This window comes from Amphiprion ocellaris, chromosome 14 (genome assembly GCF_022539595.1).
Source record: "Amphiprion ocellaris isolate individual 3 ecotype Okinawa chromosome 14, ASM2253959v1, whole genome shotgun sequence".
Classification (NCBI taxonomy): Eukaryota; Metazoa; Chordata; class Actinopteri; family Pomacentridae; genus Amphiprion; species Amphiprion ocellaris.
This window is the reverse complement of record NC_072779.1, coordinates 24,245,731-24,262,627: the sequence shown is the minus strand read 5'-3', so window position 1 is coordinate 24,262,627 and position 16,897 is coordinate 24,245,731. Positions and strand designations below refer to the sequence as shown.

Below are 16,897 nucleotides of genomic sequence, written 5' to 3'. Positions count from 1 at the left end.
GAGTTATGTGGTTTGTCTGTTTATCTGTCTGTTCGCAGCATTACTCAAATTGCAATCCTACAACAACTTCACCGCTGAGGACCACAAATTTTTTAAAGATTTAATCCATCAGAAATTAGACGACTGAGCAGCTTTGGTGGAGTACTGTGTTCTCTGAGTGCTTTTCTGGTTTAGCATTTCATTTCCCTCAAAATGTATTTGCTGTATTGAACTAGTTGTGTTTAAATTTCTAGCACACAGCATTGCTACAAACTCATATTTTCACATTGAAATGTTGTCCTCAAAACAGATGCACAAAGTGAAACAGGACAAATTTAGCCTAAATCTGATAGTGGTCTCTCGTGTGTTTTTAAAGCTGAAGGACTATGATCTGTAAAATGTGTGAAATTGTCCTTTAAATATGCCAAAATTTATTGTCTACTTGATTTGAAGAGATAAATGATGGTTAATCTCTAATTAGATCCAAAGCAGTCCATCAATATTATCCCTACTGCTAGTTGAAGTTAGCAGGTTAGTACTGTCCATTTCAGTCACTCCCATCCATCTTCTTTCCCTCATTCTAACCATACTTCTAAAGCAACCACATCTCACGTTGCGTTGTTGACTATTTTTACATGACATACCAGTAAATAATTGATACACTCCACAGTCATGAAGCGCTGTACATAGAGGGACACTGAATAATTGAGCAAAACTCAATAAGAGCACAAGATCTGACACAAGCAAGTTACTCTGTAAAATCTTTAGTATCTGCTCTGCAGCTTTGCTCTGTAAGAGTTACACCTTCTTCATCATCCAGTTAGTACTTCATGTTTCAGCAGATGAATGCCATTTCTGTTCTGCTTAGCACACTGAATGAAAGCTTATGAATAACAAAATGAACAATGTTTCTTATCAATCAGCCAATCAATCAATTTTAGAAGTTTAAAAGTGCAAAGTCAGCATTTAACACGATCTACACTACTGTTTAAAAGTTTGGGGTCACCCAGACAGTTTCATGTTGTCCATGAAAACTCACACTTTTATTCATGTGCTAACATAATTGCACAAGGGTTTTCTAATCACCAATTAGCATTTCAACACCATCAGCTAACACAATGTAGCATTAGAACACAGGAGTGATGGTTGCTGGAAATGTTCCTCTGTACCCTTATGTAGATATTCCATTAAAAATCAGCCGTTTCCAGCTAGAATACTCCAATCTAATCCAATCCAACTTTATTTATATAGCAGTTTAAACAACCACATTACCACATTAACAATGTTTTGACTGCATTTCTGATTCATTTATTGTTATCTTCATCAAAAAAATGCATTTCCTTGAAAAAAATAAGGACATTTCTAAGTGACCCCAAACTTTTGAACGGTAGTGTATTACACTTGAAAATTCTTTGAATGTTAGAATCAAAATGGACCAACCACAGTGTTTAAGCAGTGTTTGAAAAATTCTTCTCTGTGGGATCAAACAGATAGCAGTCCACTTGTTTTTTTTTGTCTTGGGGCGGCTGCTACTCAGGTGGTCATCCACTGGTCGCAAGGTTGCCGTTTAAATCCCTGACTCCTCCGCATGCTGAAGTGACACTTAACCCCAAGCTGCTCCCAATGACAGGTGTGTGGTGTGTGAATGAGTGAACGCGAAAACACATTGTAAAGCACTTTGAGTACCACTAAGGTAGAAAGGTGCTGTGTAAATGCAGACCATTTTCTTTAGTTGTGTTGTGCATGAGAAAGTAGCACAGGAGTTCTCAGTGAAACTCTGCATTCACCCATTTGTTAAAAATATAGCACTATTATGACACTCTGAATGTTCTATTTTTTTCTGTGCTGGCAGAAATGTAATTAATAATTGAGTGTTGTTACAGTGATATAATCTCTGTTACTGGTTAAAGCTCCATGAAAGCCTCTGAACATATGATGCTCTGTGCTGCCATACTGCTGGATCACTGGCTTAATGTGATGTTTGAGGCAACTCGTCACGTGGCAATGTTAATAAGCATGAACAAGGATAAAATGAGCCTAAGTGTAGTTAAGCATGCCATTTATGTGCTCAGTTCAGTGACCATTATCTCTCAGGGGTGTGTGTGGGTGTATACATATTCACTGTGGCAGTGGTGTCCGTGTTACGTGTGTTGTGTTAAGGGCAAAATAGTGCAAAGAAGTGACAACATATATTATGTAGCTCCTACATACCTACCAATTTTTTGCGTCTTTGTTTTGCTTTGTTTTGAAAAGACTGAATTACTTCAGTGGGATTTCTGTTCAGAAACTACACTACATAATACTAAAGGCACGTCACTGTCCTGATAATCTGCATAACTGCTGGCAAACTGTCAGGCACAGGTCAGCCGGAAGCACCGTGACAGGAATAAGATTAACAATTGAATCTCCTGATTTACAATCATTTTGAGGTTTCTGTTCTCCTGCATAAGGGGATTTGCTGCACAAGTGCCTGTATGTGCCTTTCTCTGTTTAAGCTGATAGTCATTGTTTCTGTCTAAAAACGTAAATTAGGAAAGTCTTTTTCTGTGAACACTGCCTACACCGAGTGCATACTGTATGTAGAAGTGGATGTGTGTGATGGGAGAGTATTTGCTCATGTTTTAACTTACATACAATGTACATAAATAAAAGAGTATTTCACATTTTGACAATGAGCAGTAGTAAAAGGATTCCACTGTGGGTTGCACATGCTGTTGCAATGTGTTGCTTATACTCCAGAGTTGAGTTTACGGTTGATCGGTTGTGTGTTCTCTCTGAGAATGACTGTGTATTCATTCATATGTTCATGCACAAAACACTGTTAATCCCTCTCATCATTTCTCTCCAAAATTACATTTCAGTGTTCAGTCTTGTACACTATTAAGAGATGCCTATTTGAATGAGCCACGTTAATATAATAAGTTGCAATGCTGCCATGTTGAAGATGCTCAAAGTCAGCCATCTAATCATCACCATTTAGTCCTTGTCAACATTGGTCCAGTCCTTCCTGTCCATTGCTTCTGTTTCCAACACATCAAGAACTGACAGTTCACTTGCTCACTAACATACTCCACTCCCTGACAGGTGCGCTTGTAACGAGATTATCAGTGTAATTCACCTTCCCTGTCAGTGGTTTTAATGTTGTGGCTCTGTAAATCTGTGTTTGTGTGCACATGTGTGTAGATTTGTATGTGCATGCAGTGTGATAGTCTTTCTAGTTAATGATGTGACCAGATGTAAAATACATTGTGATAGGATTAGGTAACTGTTATGAATTCAGATTTTTAGCTACAGTGGTGATCTAATCCAATGCATAAAATATATTATTCCTATTATGCATTACATACTTTTCCATTCTAATTATTCACAGGAGAATAATTAGCCTTTTCTTTTGTTATTGCCCTGGTTTGTTGGATTTTTATTCAGTTTTTGGGGACAAAAATCAAAGGAAGAATTTCAAAGGAATCTCCAAAAACATCCTTGAACATCATCTTTTGAAGTGAGTCAAATACATTAAGTTCATCGTTTACGTACCACAAACTCAGCTGCTGTTTATCTGATGTTCGGGTCACTACTCTCATGTTGTGGCTGAAACACAGTTGCTCTCTTACGAACTCTGCCTTTAACCATATGCTCATTTTCTACAAGTTACCAACAGGAGGATGCATCTGGCGTGCACTATGTGATGTTGGCTTCATTTCATACTGCACTGATATGACTGCAATATTATTACCTGACAGGAGGTCAATGTTATATAAAATTCAGACTAGAAAGTAGTGTAGTGGAACCATAACAGATGCAGCAGAAAGACATCTGAGCAGGAAAGCTGTTTTGACAGTCTCACTGTATTTGTGGAACATTTCAACGCAGGCTATGAATAACTGATTGTGCAGTTGTTATGCTCCATTGAAACGTTCAGTGATGTGTCAGAATTCACATCTGCAAGATACAACCTTGAAAAGTCCACTTGATTACTAACCTTTTTCTTCATCCCTCTCTCTTGTTAAACCCATTCAGCTGTGACTGTCAGAGTGCTGTGTTTACAGTGCCATCCAGCAAGTGGAAGTCTGTTAAATTGTTAAGATACAGAAATCCACGAGCTTGTCCTCTGGATACATTTATGGAAAGTAGGACTGTGGTGGGTCCAAGCGTCTCGCCATTACTACAACCTAACCCTCAGTCTTTTATCCCTCTTCTCTCTCTGTCTCTCTTCCAGGCCAGTCCTGCTCCAATAATCGTCAACACAGACACTTTGGAATCAGTTCCTTACGTGAGTCTTTTTTTAATGCAGCTATTACTCTTTTTCATTGGACGATCAATACCTTCAGCCAAACAAGGCACACTTGAGTAGAAGCTCTACTCCGGAGTACGTATGGTGTAGTAGTACGTTTTGATGATGTAACTTATCTTAGTAAAACAAATGAGGTCGCAGTGCTGAATTATTGATGTTTGTCATGAATAAAAGACCAGCACAAGACTTTCTAAAAACCTTCATCTCTGGTGCTTTTCACAGCATTTTACATCAAAACCAAAAATGAAGCCATGATGCAGAACCTAAGCTGAATAACTAGCAAATGCTACTCAGAAGGGTATTTGGCTTCAAGAGACAGTGTATTTATATGTTAGTAGTTTCATGTTTGTGATTTGTGGTAAAGCAAGACATTGTTCACATTTAGCTAGGCACTTTTGTCCCTTGATAGTTTTCTGTCCATAAACTGAACATCTGATCATATAGTAACATCAGATCAACTTTTCCTTTGTTGATGCTAATTAAGTCTTCAGGTCTTGCTTACTACTGCTGTTATTTAAAGTTCTGATAGTAACATCTAATGCTGCTGTGAAGTGATGTGTGCTATTCCACTTTGAATGTATAATGACGGAAGCACTTGCTGCTTATTAATCATGTGAGTGAGCTACATCATAACACTAACTCCTCTATTGCTAAAGTTCATCATCTAATGCTGATTACCCATCATTTTAAAATGTTTCCCTCCCTGGTTAGTACAGAAAGAGGGAAATTACCTGTCACTTTTGTGCAATTGGTCTTAGTGTAGAGCCAGTGGTTAGTATCATTCAGCATGAATGTAATTCAGAAGAGTTATTCAGCAGCACAGGCATTCATATTCATTTTAAAGCTGTGTGTGGAAAAAAATAAGTAAAAATGGAGACAATATCTTAGCTCAACCTGCTTTTTATTTCCTCAGGTCAATGGCACAGAAATTGAATATGAGTTTGAGGAAATTACACTAGAGCGGGTGAGTATTTCAGATCCCACAGCTGTGTTTAACCTCAGAAAATCTTCATCCTGTTGGAATGGTTTATAAGTAGTTCTAAAATTTCATCTTGAAGATGAATTCATGGAGATTTTTAATGTCAAAGCAGACAGTATAACACAGTTTAATTGCTCAGAACCCTGTTAAACCCTGGTTTGTGTGCTAAAGCAGATGTGACACATTTGAAATAGGTGGGTAAATAAAGTCACTGACAAGGAAATATAAGCTAAGTGGATTCTAACAGGCAGCAGAGTGAGGCAAGGTACAAAACCAGACCCACAGCATTTGTCAATACTACCAACTAAATAGAGAAACTAAACTAAAAGTCTACCTCCATCTGTATTCCAGCCATCAGATGATGACCAAAGCCTCCTAGAGTAGTCTCTGCCCACAGACAAGCTAGTCTACAAAATGGTCTACACTTACATAGCACTTTTCTCCCTTAATAGTGTTCAACTTGTGTCAGGTTATCTCAAGGTGTCACCATGAATGACTTTATCTGATTCAGCATCCAGGTTGTGATGCCCCACAGGGACACTCGGTGTGTTTGGCAATCAGAAAAAGCTGCTATTCCTATGAGCACAAAACTTAATTAAAGCTAGACTTTCATTTGGTGAGTGGCTATTTATTTTCAGAGCAAACTGCAGCTCCTGCTCTGGAAGACTCATTAATACAATATTTCAAGGTAAAATTCAATGCTAGGTTAACTCAAGAGAGAGGCTGTGAACTGAACTGACATGTATTGACATGATTAAAGACTTAACACAGCTTATCACATCAAAATCAGAATCAGAAATACTTTATTGTTCCTCCAGGGGAAATTGCTTTCACATTATAATCATGAGAACAGTAACTGTCAGTTATGCAGTGCTCCTATTAAGTGTTCTTCTTCTTGTTCTCTGCCTACAGTTGTTCAGTATTTTATATCATTATTAGTAGTAAAGACATCAAGCTGCAAATAAGCTCAAAATAAAGTCATTTGAAACATCACAGTGGTGTCAGTGAAGGGGTTCTTTTGCTCATCTGGTAGGGTTGTATGGATGTCCCTGACAAAAAGATTTTAAATCTTGTTTTTTATTATACATTTTAGATAAAATAGCACATAATATACTGTAGGTTGTGTGTGTGTTGTAAATAGTAGTGACATACAGTCATGGGAAAAATTATTCGACCATCAAAAGCCATCAAAAGTCATCAAAAGCAATGATTATGCAACCAAGTACTAACTCCTGTGTGTATCATGTGACTGAAACAGACAGAAAAGGAAACGGAATGCCGAAAAGCACTGCTTTTGGCAGTACAATGCCATAGCTATCGATATAAGAACTTAAATGATTTTGCTTATTGGCAAGAAAACCGTGTAAAATGGCTAGATAAGAGCTCTTAAATTAAACTCTTATGAGCTATTTTTGTTGTTATCGTTTAGTTTGTCCAAACAAATGTGCCTTTAGTTGTACCAGACATTAAAATGAACAAGAAATTGAAGAAAACAAGGGTGGTCTAATAATTCTTTCCATGACTGTAGTAGCATTATAGCACACTAAGTTCTGCCTGCCCAGTCCCTGATGTCTCTGACTGTTTTTCATGGCCGCAGGGTAACTCAGGTTTGGGCTTTAGCATTGCTGGAGGGACAGACAATCCACACATTGGTGACGACCCTGGCATCTTCATCACCAAGATCATCCCTGGAGGAGCTGCATCAGAGGATGGACGTCTAAGGTCAGCCACTTACCCACAAATTTAACACAAATAACTACAGAAGTCTGATCTGAGATGAGAAATAAACTTGCATGTCACCAAAAAAAAAAAAATGAAAAAAAAAAAATACTCAAGTGGCTGCAGCATGATGCCAATAAAGTCAGACAGTTTAAAAACTAACTTAATAAAAGAACTGGTGACACAACAGTCGGAGACAATGTTGGTGACATAGTGGGATACTAACCAGGAGTCTATTCTCTGCTTTGTTGATTTATTTGGTTTGAGGTGAATGAACAGTATTAAAAGAACTTTCTTGTTTTGATTTTTTTTTTTTATTGGATTACTGAAAAAGCCCAAAGTGGATTATTTGAGTAGATTTTTTGAACTGAATTGCAAAGGTAATTAGGAAACCACAAGTGGACTTCCTTTGTTCTTTGACCTAGTTTGTTGTAATAAATGGAAAGTTGAAAAGTTTAGTTCTTTTTCTTATTTTTGTTATAGTGGGAATTTAAGTTTTGTGCTGTGAAATATAAGCAGGCTTTATGTAAAAACACTTAACCTTTGTGGGGTTTGACAGTGAACTTAAAAGTTATTTGGTTGAATCGCTACAGACTTTAACAATTACGTCTAATTACGTATAGAGTTTACCTCGACTTATGGTTGTTAGCAGCAGCTGTTAAATGTAGGCGGGCAGACTCTCAGTCAGTTGGTCGTTGCTCTCCAGCTCTGCCCTCTTTCACAAAAATGGGGTCTTGTAGCTCCAAAGAATACAAGATGGGTGACTAGGAAGTAGCAAACTCCTAGTTTAACTTTCTCAATCCAGAACCAACAAGTGACGTTGCAGTAGCTTTGTCATCTTTCTTATACAGTCTGTAATTTGTAGTCCTTCTTTTGCACTGTGAAAGCTGACGAAGAGTAAAAAAGCCGTTGTTTCGCCCACTTCAACTGCTGGGAAGCAACGCTGCAAACACTCGCCTGTTACGCATAAATATTATGATCAGAAATGTTGCTCTTAGCAAAGACTGCTGGTAAATTAAAGTATTGATACTAATAAAAAGGATTCTAGGATTTTAACCAGCAACGTATTGCAATGATTTTCTAAAATCTGTATAACATGCAACAATAGTTTGTAAGGTCTGCTTTTGTAAATGTAAAATCATCTGTTTGAGCACCTGTACATATAAGTGGTGGTATGTATGTATACCTTTCTGTCATGGTATCTGTCTTTCATGACACATGATAGCATTAATTACTGATAAAATTAAAGCTATGAGGTGTGATTTCTTAAACTTTGTCAGATATAACATCTGCATAGATGTAATGTTATCAATCCGCACATTGTGCTTATTCCAGCCCACAAGAGTTAACCATCAGAGCTCTGCAGTGTCAGCTATTACTGAGTCTACACTCTAAAACAATTGTCTGTATTGCTGAAGGGCTCAACCCCATCTTATGAAATGAACAGAACTGGTGCTCATAAAGTCTATGAGAGCCTTTGCTACAGTAAACAATCAAGGAAGCAAGGACGCATTTGAGCTCATTTAGTACTCAGCTGAGGTAAAAGAAGGAAAAACACTGCAATAACATTGCATTTGCTACTCACGATCTTGGCTAGTTTAGTCTAAAACATAAACTCTCTCACTCTCACCACATTTTTAAGAAGCAGTGATGGATATTTTGGATGATGCTGATTTTCATTGAAGCCACCTTCTATGCTTAGCTGATATCACAGATGATACAGAGAGGCGTAATGTAAACTCAATCAGGTCACAACACCCAGACCAGGCATGAATTGCTCTTAACCTAATTGATGGTCACCCACTCCAAGGTGGACAGTGAAACATTATACATTATAGATGGAGAGGGAGTCTAATCTCTGTGAGGAAGAAGGCCCGATGGGGATTTGGTTTGTTATAATGTTATAGAAGTCAGACTACTTCCTGTTGCTATTCTGGGACACTGTAGCAGAGCACTAAGCATATTTAATGTACCATCTTGGCTTCGGGGACTGCTTGGAGCATTCAGATGTTTCTTACGGATGTTTTAAAAAGGAAAACGAGTTGATGTAGCAGGAACTAAACCCACACTGACCCCACCATTTTTTCTAAAAGATTTCTGTAAACATGCATGATACAAATTATCTCTTTATCTTTACATTTATTTTAGGTTTTCTCACAAAGTGTAATTTTTAATTATGTATGGCTGGTCTGTTACGTTCTGTGGTGTTATGTTACCTTTACACAAAATAATGATGCATTGTAGGTGCTGTATACTACTGCACTGAAGCTATTTTAGTACACCCTTGACCAACCCCACTTGTATTTTGAGTCTCTGAAATACAGCTGATATTGTGTCACCATAGCAACAGCGTTTAATGCAAATTGGGATGCTTCTATATTTGCCATTATAAAGGTCTTACAACATAAATTTCAAGAACTTTGAAGGTGCTCTCAAGTGCAGTCGTGACAGCCATCAAACTCTATGATAAAGCTCATCATGCACCAGGAAAGGAAGACCAAGAGTCACCTCTGCTGCAGAGGATAAGTTCATTAGAGTTACCAGCCTCAGAAACCACAAATTAGCAGCACCTCAGATTACAGCCCACATTCACACATCTTCACAGAGTTCTAGTAGCAAACATATCTCTACATTAACTGTTCATAGGAGACTGCATGACTCAGGCCTTCATAGTCGAATTGCTGCTAAGAAACCAGTACTGAAATATCAAGAAGAGAATTGTTTGGGCCAAGAAACACAAGGAATGGATATTAGACCAATGTAAGTCTGTGCTTTGGTCTGATGAGTCCAAATTTGAGATCTTTGGTTCCACCCGCCATGTCTTTGTGCGACGCAGAAAAGGTGAACAAATACATGGTTGCCACATACAAGTCCCACGTGTTAACATGGTTCCCACTGTGAAGCATGGAGAAGGAGGTATGATGGTGTAGGGGTGCTTTGCTGGTGACACTGGTGGTGATTTATTCAAAACTGAAGGCACACTGAACCAGCATGGCTACCACAGCATTCTGCAGGGTCATGCCATCCCATCTGGTTTGCGCTTACTGTGACCATCATTTATTTTCAACAAGATAATGACCCCAAACACGTTTCTAGGCTGTTTAAGGTCTGAACCCTAAGTTGCGAGCTGAAGTTCTGGAAGGGGAACAGTGGAGCCAGTTTATCTGAAACATGCTAAATAATCATGAAAAAATACAAAGTAAATACAAAGTTTCCTACATTTTTTAAAATCTCTAGACCCTCAAAAATATGTATCACAACAACATCAATAAATCAATAATAATAACAAGAAAAGCACTCCGCCGAGGCTGCTCAGTCTTTGTATAATTTCCGACGGATGAAATCATTAATAAAAAAAATGACCTTTCTCTGAGCACAGGCATGTGTTATGCATGCATACGTTCTGTATGGGTACCAAATCACGTGACCTAAATGTGTAGCGGGCAGATTTGTAGTAGTAGTAACAGTGTCCTTGAGTGACAGGACATGGATGTTTTGGTCAACACCCCAGGGGAAGTCAAACTGAGCTGCTCGCTGACTCTGATTTTTACACACTTGCGCCCACATACACCCGGTCCTAGTCTACTCTGGCTCTCTGTCACACATCACAGACATACATATACATGACACATGTACATGTTGCTCAGCATAATCTGCAAAAATCCATGTAAACGCATATGTGTCATCACTGTAAGTGAATAAAGTCTATAAACAAACATACACAGTCAACTGTGTCTTCAAGCATGTTTGCATCTCTACAGGGAGCTGTGTGTCTTGACACAAGTTTTTGCTTATGCAAAGCATAAGGTTCAGTATCAAAGAGGGCACCCTGGCAGCTCAACTGGTTGAATGGACGCCAAATGAATAGGGCCTATAGTCCCTGACAGAACGGTTATGGGTTTGAGACCCACGAATATTTGCTGCATGGCCTTCCCCTGCCTTCTCTCTGCTCTATTTCTATTTCTGCTCTATTTCCTGTCTGTCTCTCCACTGTTCTATATTATAAAGGCCAAAAAAGCCCCCCCCCCCCCCCCCCCCCCCCCCAAAAAAAAAATAAAAAATTAAATATGATCTGCTGGGTCAAAAATATAAATACAGCAATGGTAAATATATAATATATATAACAAAGATATAAATAGTGGAAGCTATTTATATTTTCGTCATGCCATGTATGATGACAATAAAGCCATTCTAATTCAAATTCTAATATTTGCTTAAATGTCCCTTGGCCTTTTGCACCTCAAGTATGCTCTTTTTGTAGCCTTCCGCAATCTTCTGGCAAACTTCTGGTTGTGTCTTTGACCACTGCTCTTTATAGAGTTGGTGCAGTTCAGCCAGATTTGTTGGCTTTCTGACACAGACTTGTTTCTTCCTGAAGAATGTAAAAGTAATCTTCCTTCATTATTCCATTTACTTTATGTAAAGCATCAGTTCCACTGGTACCAAAATAGCTCCATAGCATAATACTACCACCACTGTTCTTGATGGTAGCTTTGGTGTTCTTAGTGTTAAGAATGTCACCTTCTTCCTTCCAAACATGTTTTGGTCATTGTGGTCAAATAGCTCAACTTTTGTTTCATATCCAGTATTCCTTTTCTTTGTCCATGTGATTAACAGCAAACTTCAGCTGAGTGTCAGGGCGCTGCTTCTAAAGGAAATGAGACGCTTGACTGTGGACACTGACACCTTTGTCCCAGCAGCTTCTAATTCATTGCAGATCTGCTTTTTGGTGATTCTTGGCTGTCTCTTGATCATCCTGACCCATTGTCTCTCAGCAGCAGGTGATAACTCATGTTTTTTTTTCCAGATCGTGGCAGTGACACAACTGTGCCATGCACTTTCTACTCACTGACAATTATTTACACAGATGGTTTTGGGATCTGCAGCTGCTTTAAAGTGACTCCAAGGGACTTTTCTGACTTGTTCAAGTGATCAGTTTGCTTTTTCAGATCTTTGCTGAGCTCCTCGGACTTTCCTACTGTTGTATTTGTGGATGAGTCCAATGAGTCCATCAAATGGACCCTATTTAAATTTGCTCAGAGGAGTCAGCGGCTGTAGTCAATCGCAATCACTTCCAAGTGGTTAAGAGGCTAAGAAAATTGGATCAATGCAACTTTCTGCATCATTAACACATATAATCCCAGAAGAAGATTTACAGAAGAGTTACATACATGTGAAAACTTTTGTTTACGATTGTGTCCTTATCATTATTATTTCTCTTCCAGGGTAAATGACTGCATCCTGCGCGTAAATGATTCAGACGTGTCTGAAGTCTCTCACAGTAAGGCCGTAGAAGCCCTGAAGGTTGCAGGTTCTATTGTCCGTTTGTACGTGCGGCGCCGGAGGCCAATGCTAGAGACCATCATTGAGATTAAGCTCATAAAAGGACCAAAAGGTGGGCTCAGATGCAATCACTGTATTGCTGTCAAGATATACTGTCATGTACACATTGTCACTAACAAGTAATAGTTTTTGTCGCACATAAGGCTGAATATGTAGTGTATGGTAATATTATATTAGAGTCACTCATTTTCTTCATTTTAACTGAGTTATATTTTTAACCATTCAAGCCATTTTAACCGACCTATACCCCAATATGTAGAGGCATAATGTTGCATTGGGAGACAGTTCTTTTCTTTAGTTATGTGTGTGGGAGGTTTATAGACCCTAGCTCTTGAGTTTGTTGAAGAGCTCATCCACTAAAAAAAAAACAGCCCAGAAAATTTCCAAATGTATATATAATATTTTGCTCATACTTACTTTTAGTGACTAGATTTAAATTTACAGTGTCTTTACAATATATATAAAAAAATGCATGCTGTATATCATGATATGCATCATCGCATTATATACTGATACTAACCAGCTACTTTCATTCACGCAACCATGCACACACAGGACTTGGCTTCAGTATTGCAGGTGGAGTTGGAAACCAGCACATCCCTGGTGACAACAGCATATATGTTACCAAAATTATTGATGGTGGAGCAGCACAGAAGGATGGCCAGCTACAAGTTGGAGACAGATTATTAATGGTGAGCAACCAGAATACTGGAAACAATGTCACATACAAGTCCCACATGTTAACATGCCTGTGTGTTTTCTGTGGATGCATCTACAGTGACGCGCAAAAGTGTTTGCCCCCCTACAGAAATCTTCAGTTTTTGCATGTTTGTTACACTTAAATGTTTCAGATCATCAAACAAATGTTATCACACAAATGTTAATGTAAGACAAAGATAACCCAGGAAATCACAAAATGCAGTTTTTAGATGACAGTTTTATTTTTTGAAGGGAAAATGTTGTTCAGCTCATCTTGTTTATGTAAAAAATTGGGTTCAGTTTTGCCATCCACACCCATATATGATTACTGCCAGGCTTGTTGAATCTAAACATCACTAAATAGAACTTGTCTGGCATTGTGCATTAACTAAAGGGTCTCAAAAAGCAGCACATGATGCCACGTTCTAAAGAGACCCGATGGCAAACAAAATCATTAACATTTGTCAGTCTGGAAAGGGCTACAAAGCTGTTCCTAAGTCTCTGGGACTCCAGAGAACAACAGTGAGAGACATTATATACAAATGGAGGAAACATGGAACAGTGATGAACCTTTCCAGGAGTAGCCCAGCTACCAACATTTCTCCAAGAACGCATCAATATCTAATCCAGGAGGTCACAAAAGAACCCAGACAAACATCAAAAGATCTGGAGACATTACTGACCTCAGTTAAGGTCCATCTACATGATTCTACAATAAGGAAGACACTGGGCGAAAATGGCATCCACGGGAGAGTTGCAAGGTGTAAACCACTACTGACCACAAAGAACATAAAAGTTCATTTGGGATTTTCAAAACAATATCTAGATGAGCCCCAAGACTTTTGGGATAACATCCTGTGGACCTATGAGTCAAAAGTGGAACTTTTTGGAAGACATGGGTCCTGTTACATCTGGTGTGAAGCTAATACTGCATTCCACAAGAAGAACATGATACCAACAGTGAAACGTGATGGTGGTAGCGTGATGGTTTGGTTCTGCTTTGCTTGAAACGAGACCTGGATGACTTGTCATAACTGATGGAATCGTGAATTCTGCTCTCTATTAGAAAATCCTCCTGGAGAATAATCACCATCAGTTCATGACCTAAAGCTCAGTACAAATGGGTTCTGCAGCATGATAAAGACCCAAAGCACACAACCAAGTCCACCTCTGAGTGGCTCAAAAAGAACATAATTAAGGTTTTGGAGTAGCCAAGTCTGGACTCGAATCTAATTGAGTTGCTGTGACAAGACCTTAAAAGGACAGATTGTGTTGAAAACCATCTAATGTGACCGAATTACAACTATTCTGCAGAGAAGAGTGGGTCAAAATTCCTCCATGGTGATGTAAATTACTTTTTGACAGGGGTGACATAGGTTTTCAGTAATTCTTCAATAAACCATAATTTAAACACTGCATTTTGTGTTTTGTGGGTTATCGCTGTATAATATTCAATAAATATAAATATTTGTTCATTAATCTGGAACATTTAAGTGTGAGAAATCTGCAAAAATAGCAGATTTTTGTAGGGGGGCAAATACTTTTGTACGGCACTGTATTGAATGGTAAAATATTGGCAATAATCTCAGTAACCACAAAAACTGAAACCTCAATTATAATGTCAAGTAAGCAGAATAAATTATACTCTTTGAAGATTATCTTTCTACTGATAAAGTGTATTAATCTTTTCTATAATGTTTTTATCATGATGAAACAATGATCACTATTATGCAGCCAGAATTCTAAAAGACTATTGGTAATTCCATGAATCTGGGTAAACACTGTATAGTAAATCACCCTACAGTGCATTAACCAGGCTGTATGCTTGCAGCTGACATCATTTTCCTACGTCTTCAATCTAAATGATAATTAAGTCATGAAATGAGTGTCTGGCACACACCATGAAAGCAACAAAGCAGCAAGCTATTGGTTCAATATAAGCGCAGGTCTCTTTTGAGAAGCGCGTTCTCATGCTTAATGAGCACTTAATTTAATTACCTTCCTACTGGCATGTTCTCACCCGAAGACCATCTGTTACAATCCAGTCTCCTGGAGGCAGGGAACAGGCTTTGACTCATCTAAACTGAGCCGTAAGAAAACACGAGACAGCTTCTAAAACTGTTGGACGATATCTGTGTCTGCATAGGTAAACAACTACAGTCTGGAGGAAGTTTCTCATGAAGAGGCTGTGGCCATTTTGAAGAACACGTTGGACATAGTCTACCTAAAAGTGGGAAAGCCGTCCAGTGTCTACCTATCAGATCCCTATGGGCCTCCTGATATCACACACTGTAAGTCTCTGCATCTTGTTTTTGAATGGATTAGTAAGTTGGCTGCCATAAGAAATACTGAACCAGACTGTAGTGAGCGTTATTCAGTAAATGTAGAAGTTGTTAGTCTGTTGGGTGTATCACTTCTTTTTTTATGACGCATAATATTTGTTAGCATTAAGGCCATATCTTAGAGTTTCACTTTGAATCAACACATTTCTCACAAAGACCTCAAACATTTACAAGGTATAGCTGCTTTAATTCATTTATGTATGATAGGTAGGTTGTGTGTGTTGATATATGCTTGATCTATTCATTTATATATTAACATTGTACATACACTACTGTTCAAAAGTTTGTGGTCACCAAGGCAATTTCATATTTTCCATGAAAACTCAAACTTTTATTCATGTGCTAACATAATTGCACAAGGGTTTTCTAATCCTCAATTAACATTTCAACACCATTAGCTAACACAATGTAGCATTAGAACACAGGAGTGATGGTTGCTGGAAATGTTCCTCTGTACCCCTATGTTGATATTCCATTAAAAATCATCCGTTTCCAGATAAAATAGTCTTTTACCACATTAACAATGTCTGGACTGTATTTCTGATTAATTTAATGTTATCTTCATTGAAAAAAAATGCTTTTCATTCATAAATAAGGACATTTCTTAATGACCCCAAACTTTTGAATGGTAGTGTACATCAGCTAACATTCCATTACTTTTTTGTCTTACAGACACAGGTACCCATAAATAAATAAATTATAGATTTACATCACAAACTCATTAATTTAAGGTAGTGTTTCTCCCCACCTGATAGTTGTAAATCACGTTTCCTTTAACTCAGGTTTGGTCTCATGCAGCTCCCAAGAAAAATATTTGGTTCTGCAGCTGCTACATGCTTGACTTTCTTCATCAGCTAGTGTTTTTGTGTCTGTCTGCTGTTTGGTGGATTTATCAGAGCTCTGTCAGTGAAACCAGCTACCTGCAGCTGCTACAATAGGGTTGATTAACACAATGAGACTGATCAATTTACTACTTGTACTGTTACACCAAAAGAATGACGTAAATGAAGTCAAAAGGCTTATCAGAACTGCAGAATTGGACCATAGTTCACTACTCTTGTCCTCTTTAATTGAACCTGGGGGTTTGTTGCAAATTTTCCTGTGAACATATTAAATTCAAATGTGTTTCTCTCTGATTTGAAATAAAATTTTATATTGTAAAAGCAGTTCATTGCATGCACTAATGTTTTTACTTTAAACAGAACCTGCTAATTTGGGCCTTTTGGTTGCACAGTATGTTTAAAATTTTTGTCTCCTTCAAAAGAATTGTACATCAGTCAGTTTTTTTTTTCTACCTCAAATCACTGTATTTTGAAAGTAGATCTGGTATCTCTTTTTAAACTCTCTTTCACTCTTCCTCTGCAGCTTTCTCTCCTGCCATGGAAAATCATATCTCTTCCCCTATCAACAGTGGCAATCTGGAGTACAAGTCGAGTCTACCCCCTATCTCCCCCGGGAGTTATTCCCCCCTTCCTAAGCACTTACTGGGGGAAGAAGATATAAACAGGTTGGATGGTTTTTCCTTCCTACGGTAATTACCTCCTT

The 16,897-nt window shown here is 38.2% G+C and overlaps 1 protein-coding gene across 41 annotated transcripts in view; it reads left to right on the top strand.

Moving 5' to 3' along the window:
• The window catches only part of dlg2 (discs, large homolog 2 (Drosophila)), a 186,852-nt gene that overhangs the window by 130,905 nt on the left and 39,050 nt on the right, over positions 1-16,897 (top strand). For 34 of the 41 annotated variants that reach the window (XM_055017123.1, XM_035951106.2, XM_035951104.2 and 31 more), the window contains 7 exons: positions 4,196-4,249; positions 5,184-5,234; positions 6,847-6,971; positions 12,194-12,363; positions 12,867-13,003; positions 15,157-15,301; positions 16,718-16,883. In XM_055017123.1, coding sequence (XP_054873098.1) covers positions 4,196-4,249; positions 5,184-5,234; positions 6,847-6,971; positions 12,194-12,363; positions 12,867-13,003; positions 15,157-15,301; positions 16,718-16,883 — 848 coding nt within the window. The remainder of the gene's footprint in view (positions 1-4,195; positions 4,250-5,183; positions 5,235-6,846; positions 6,972-12,193; positions 12,364-12,866; positions 13,004-15,156; positions 15,302-16,717; positions 16,884-16,897) is intronic. The other 7 variants (XM_055017134.1, XM_055017125.1, XM_055017140.1 and 4 more) reach the window with 1 other exon arrangement.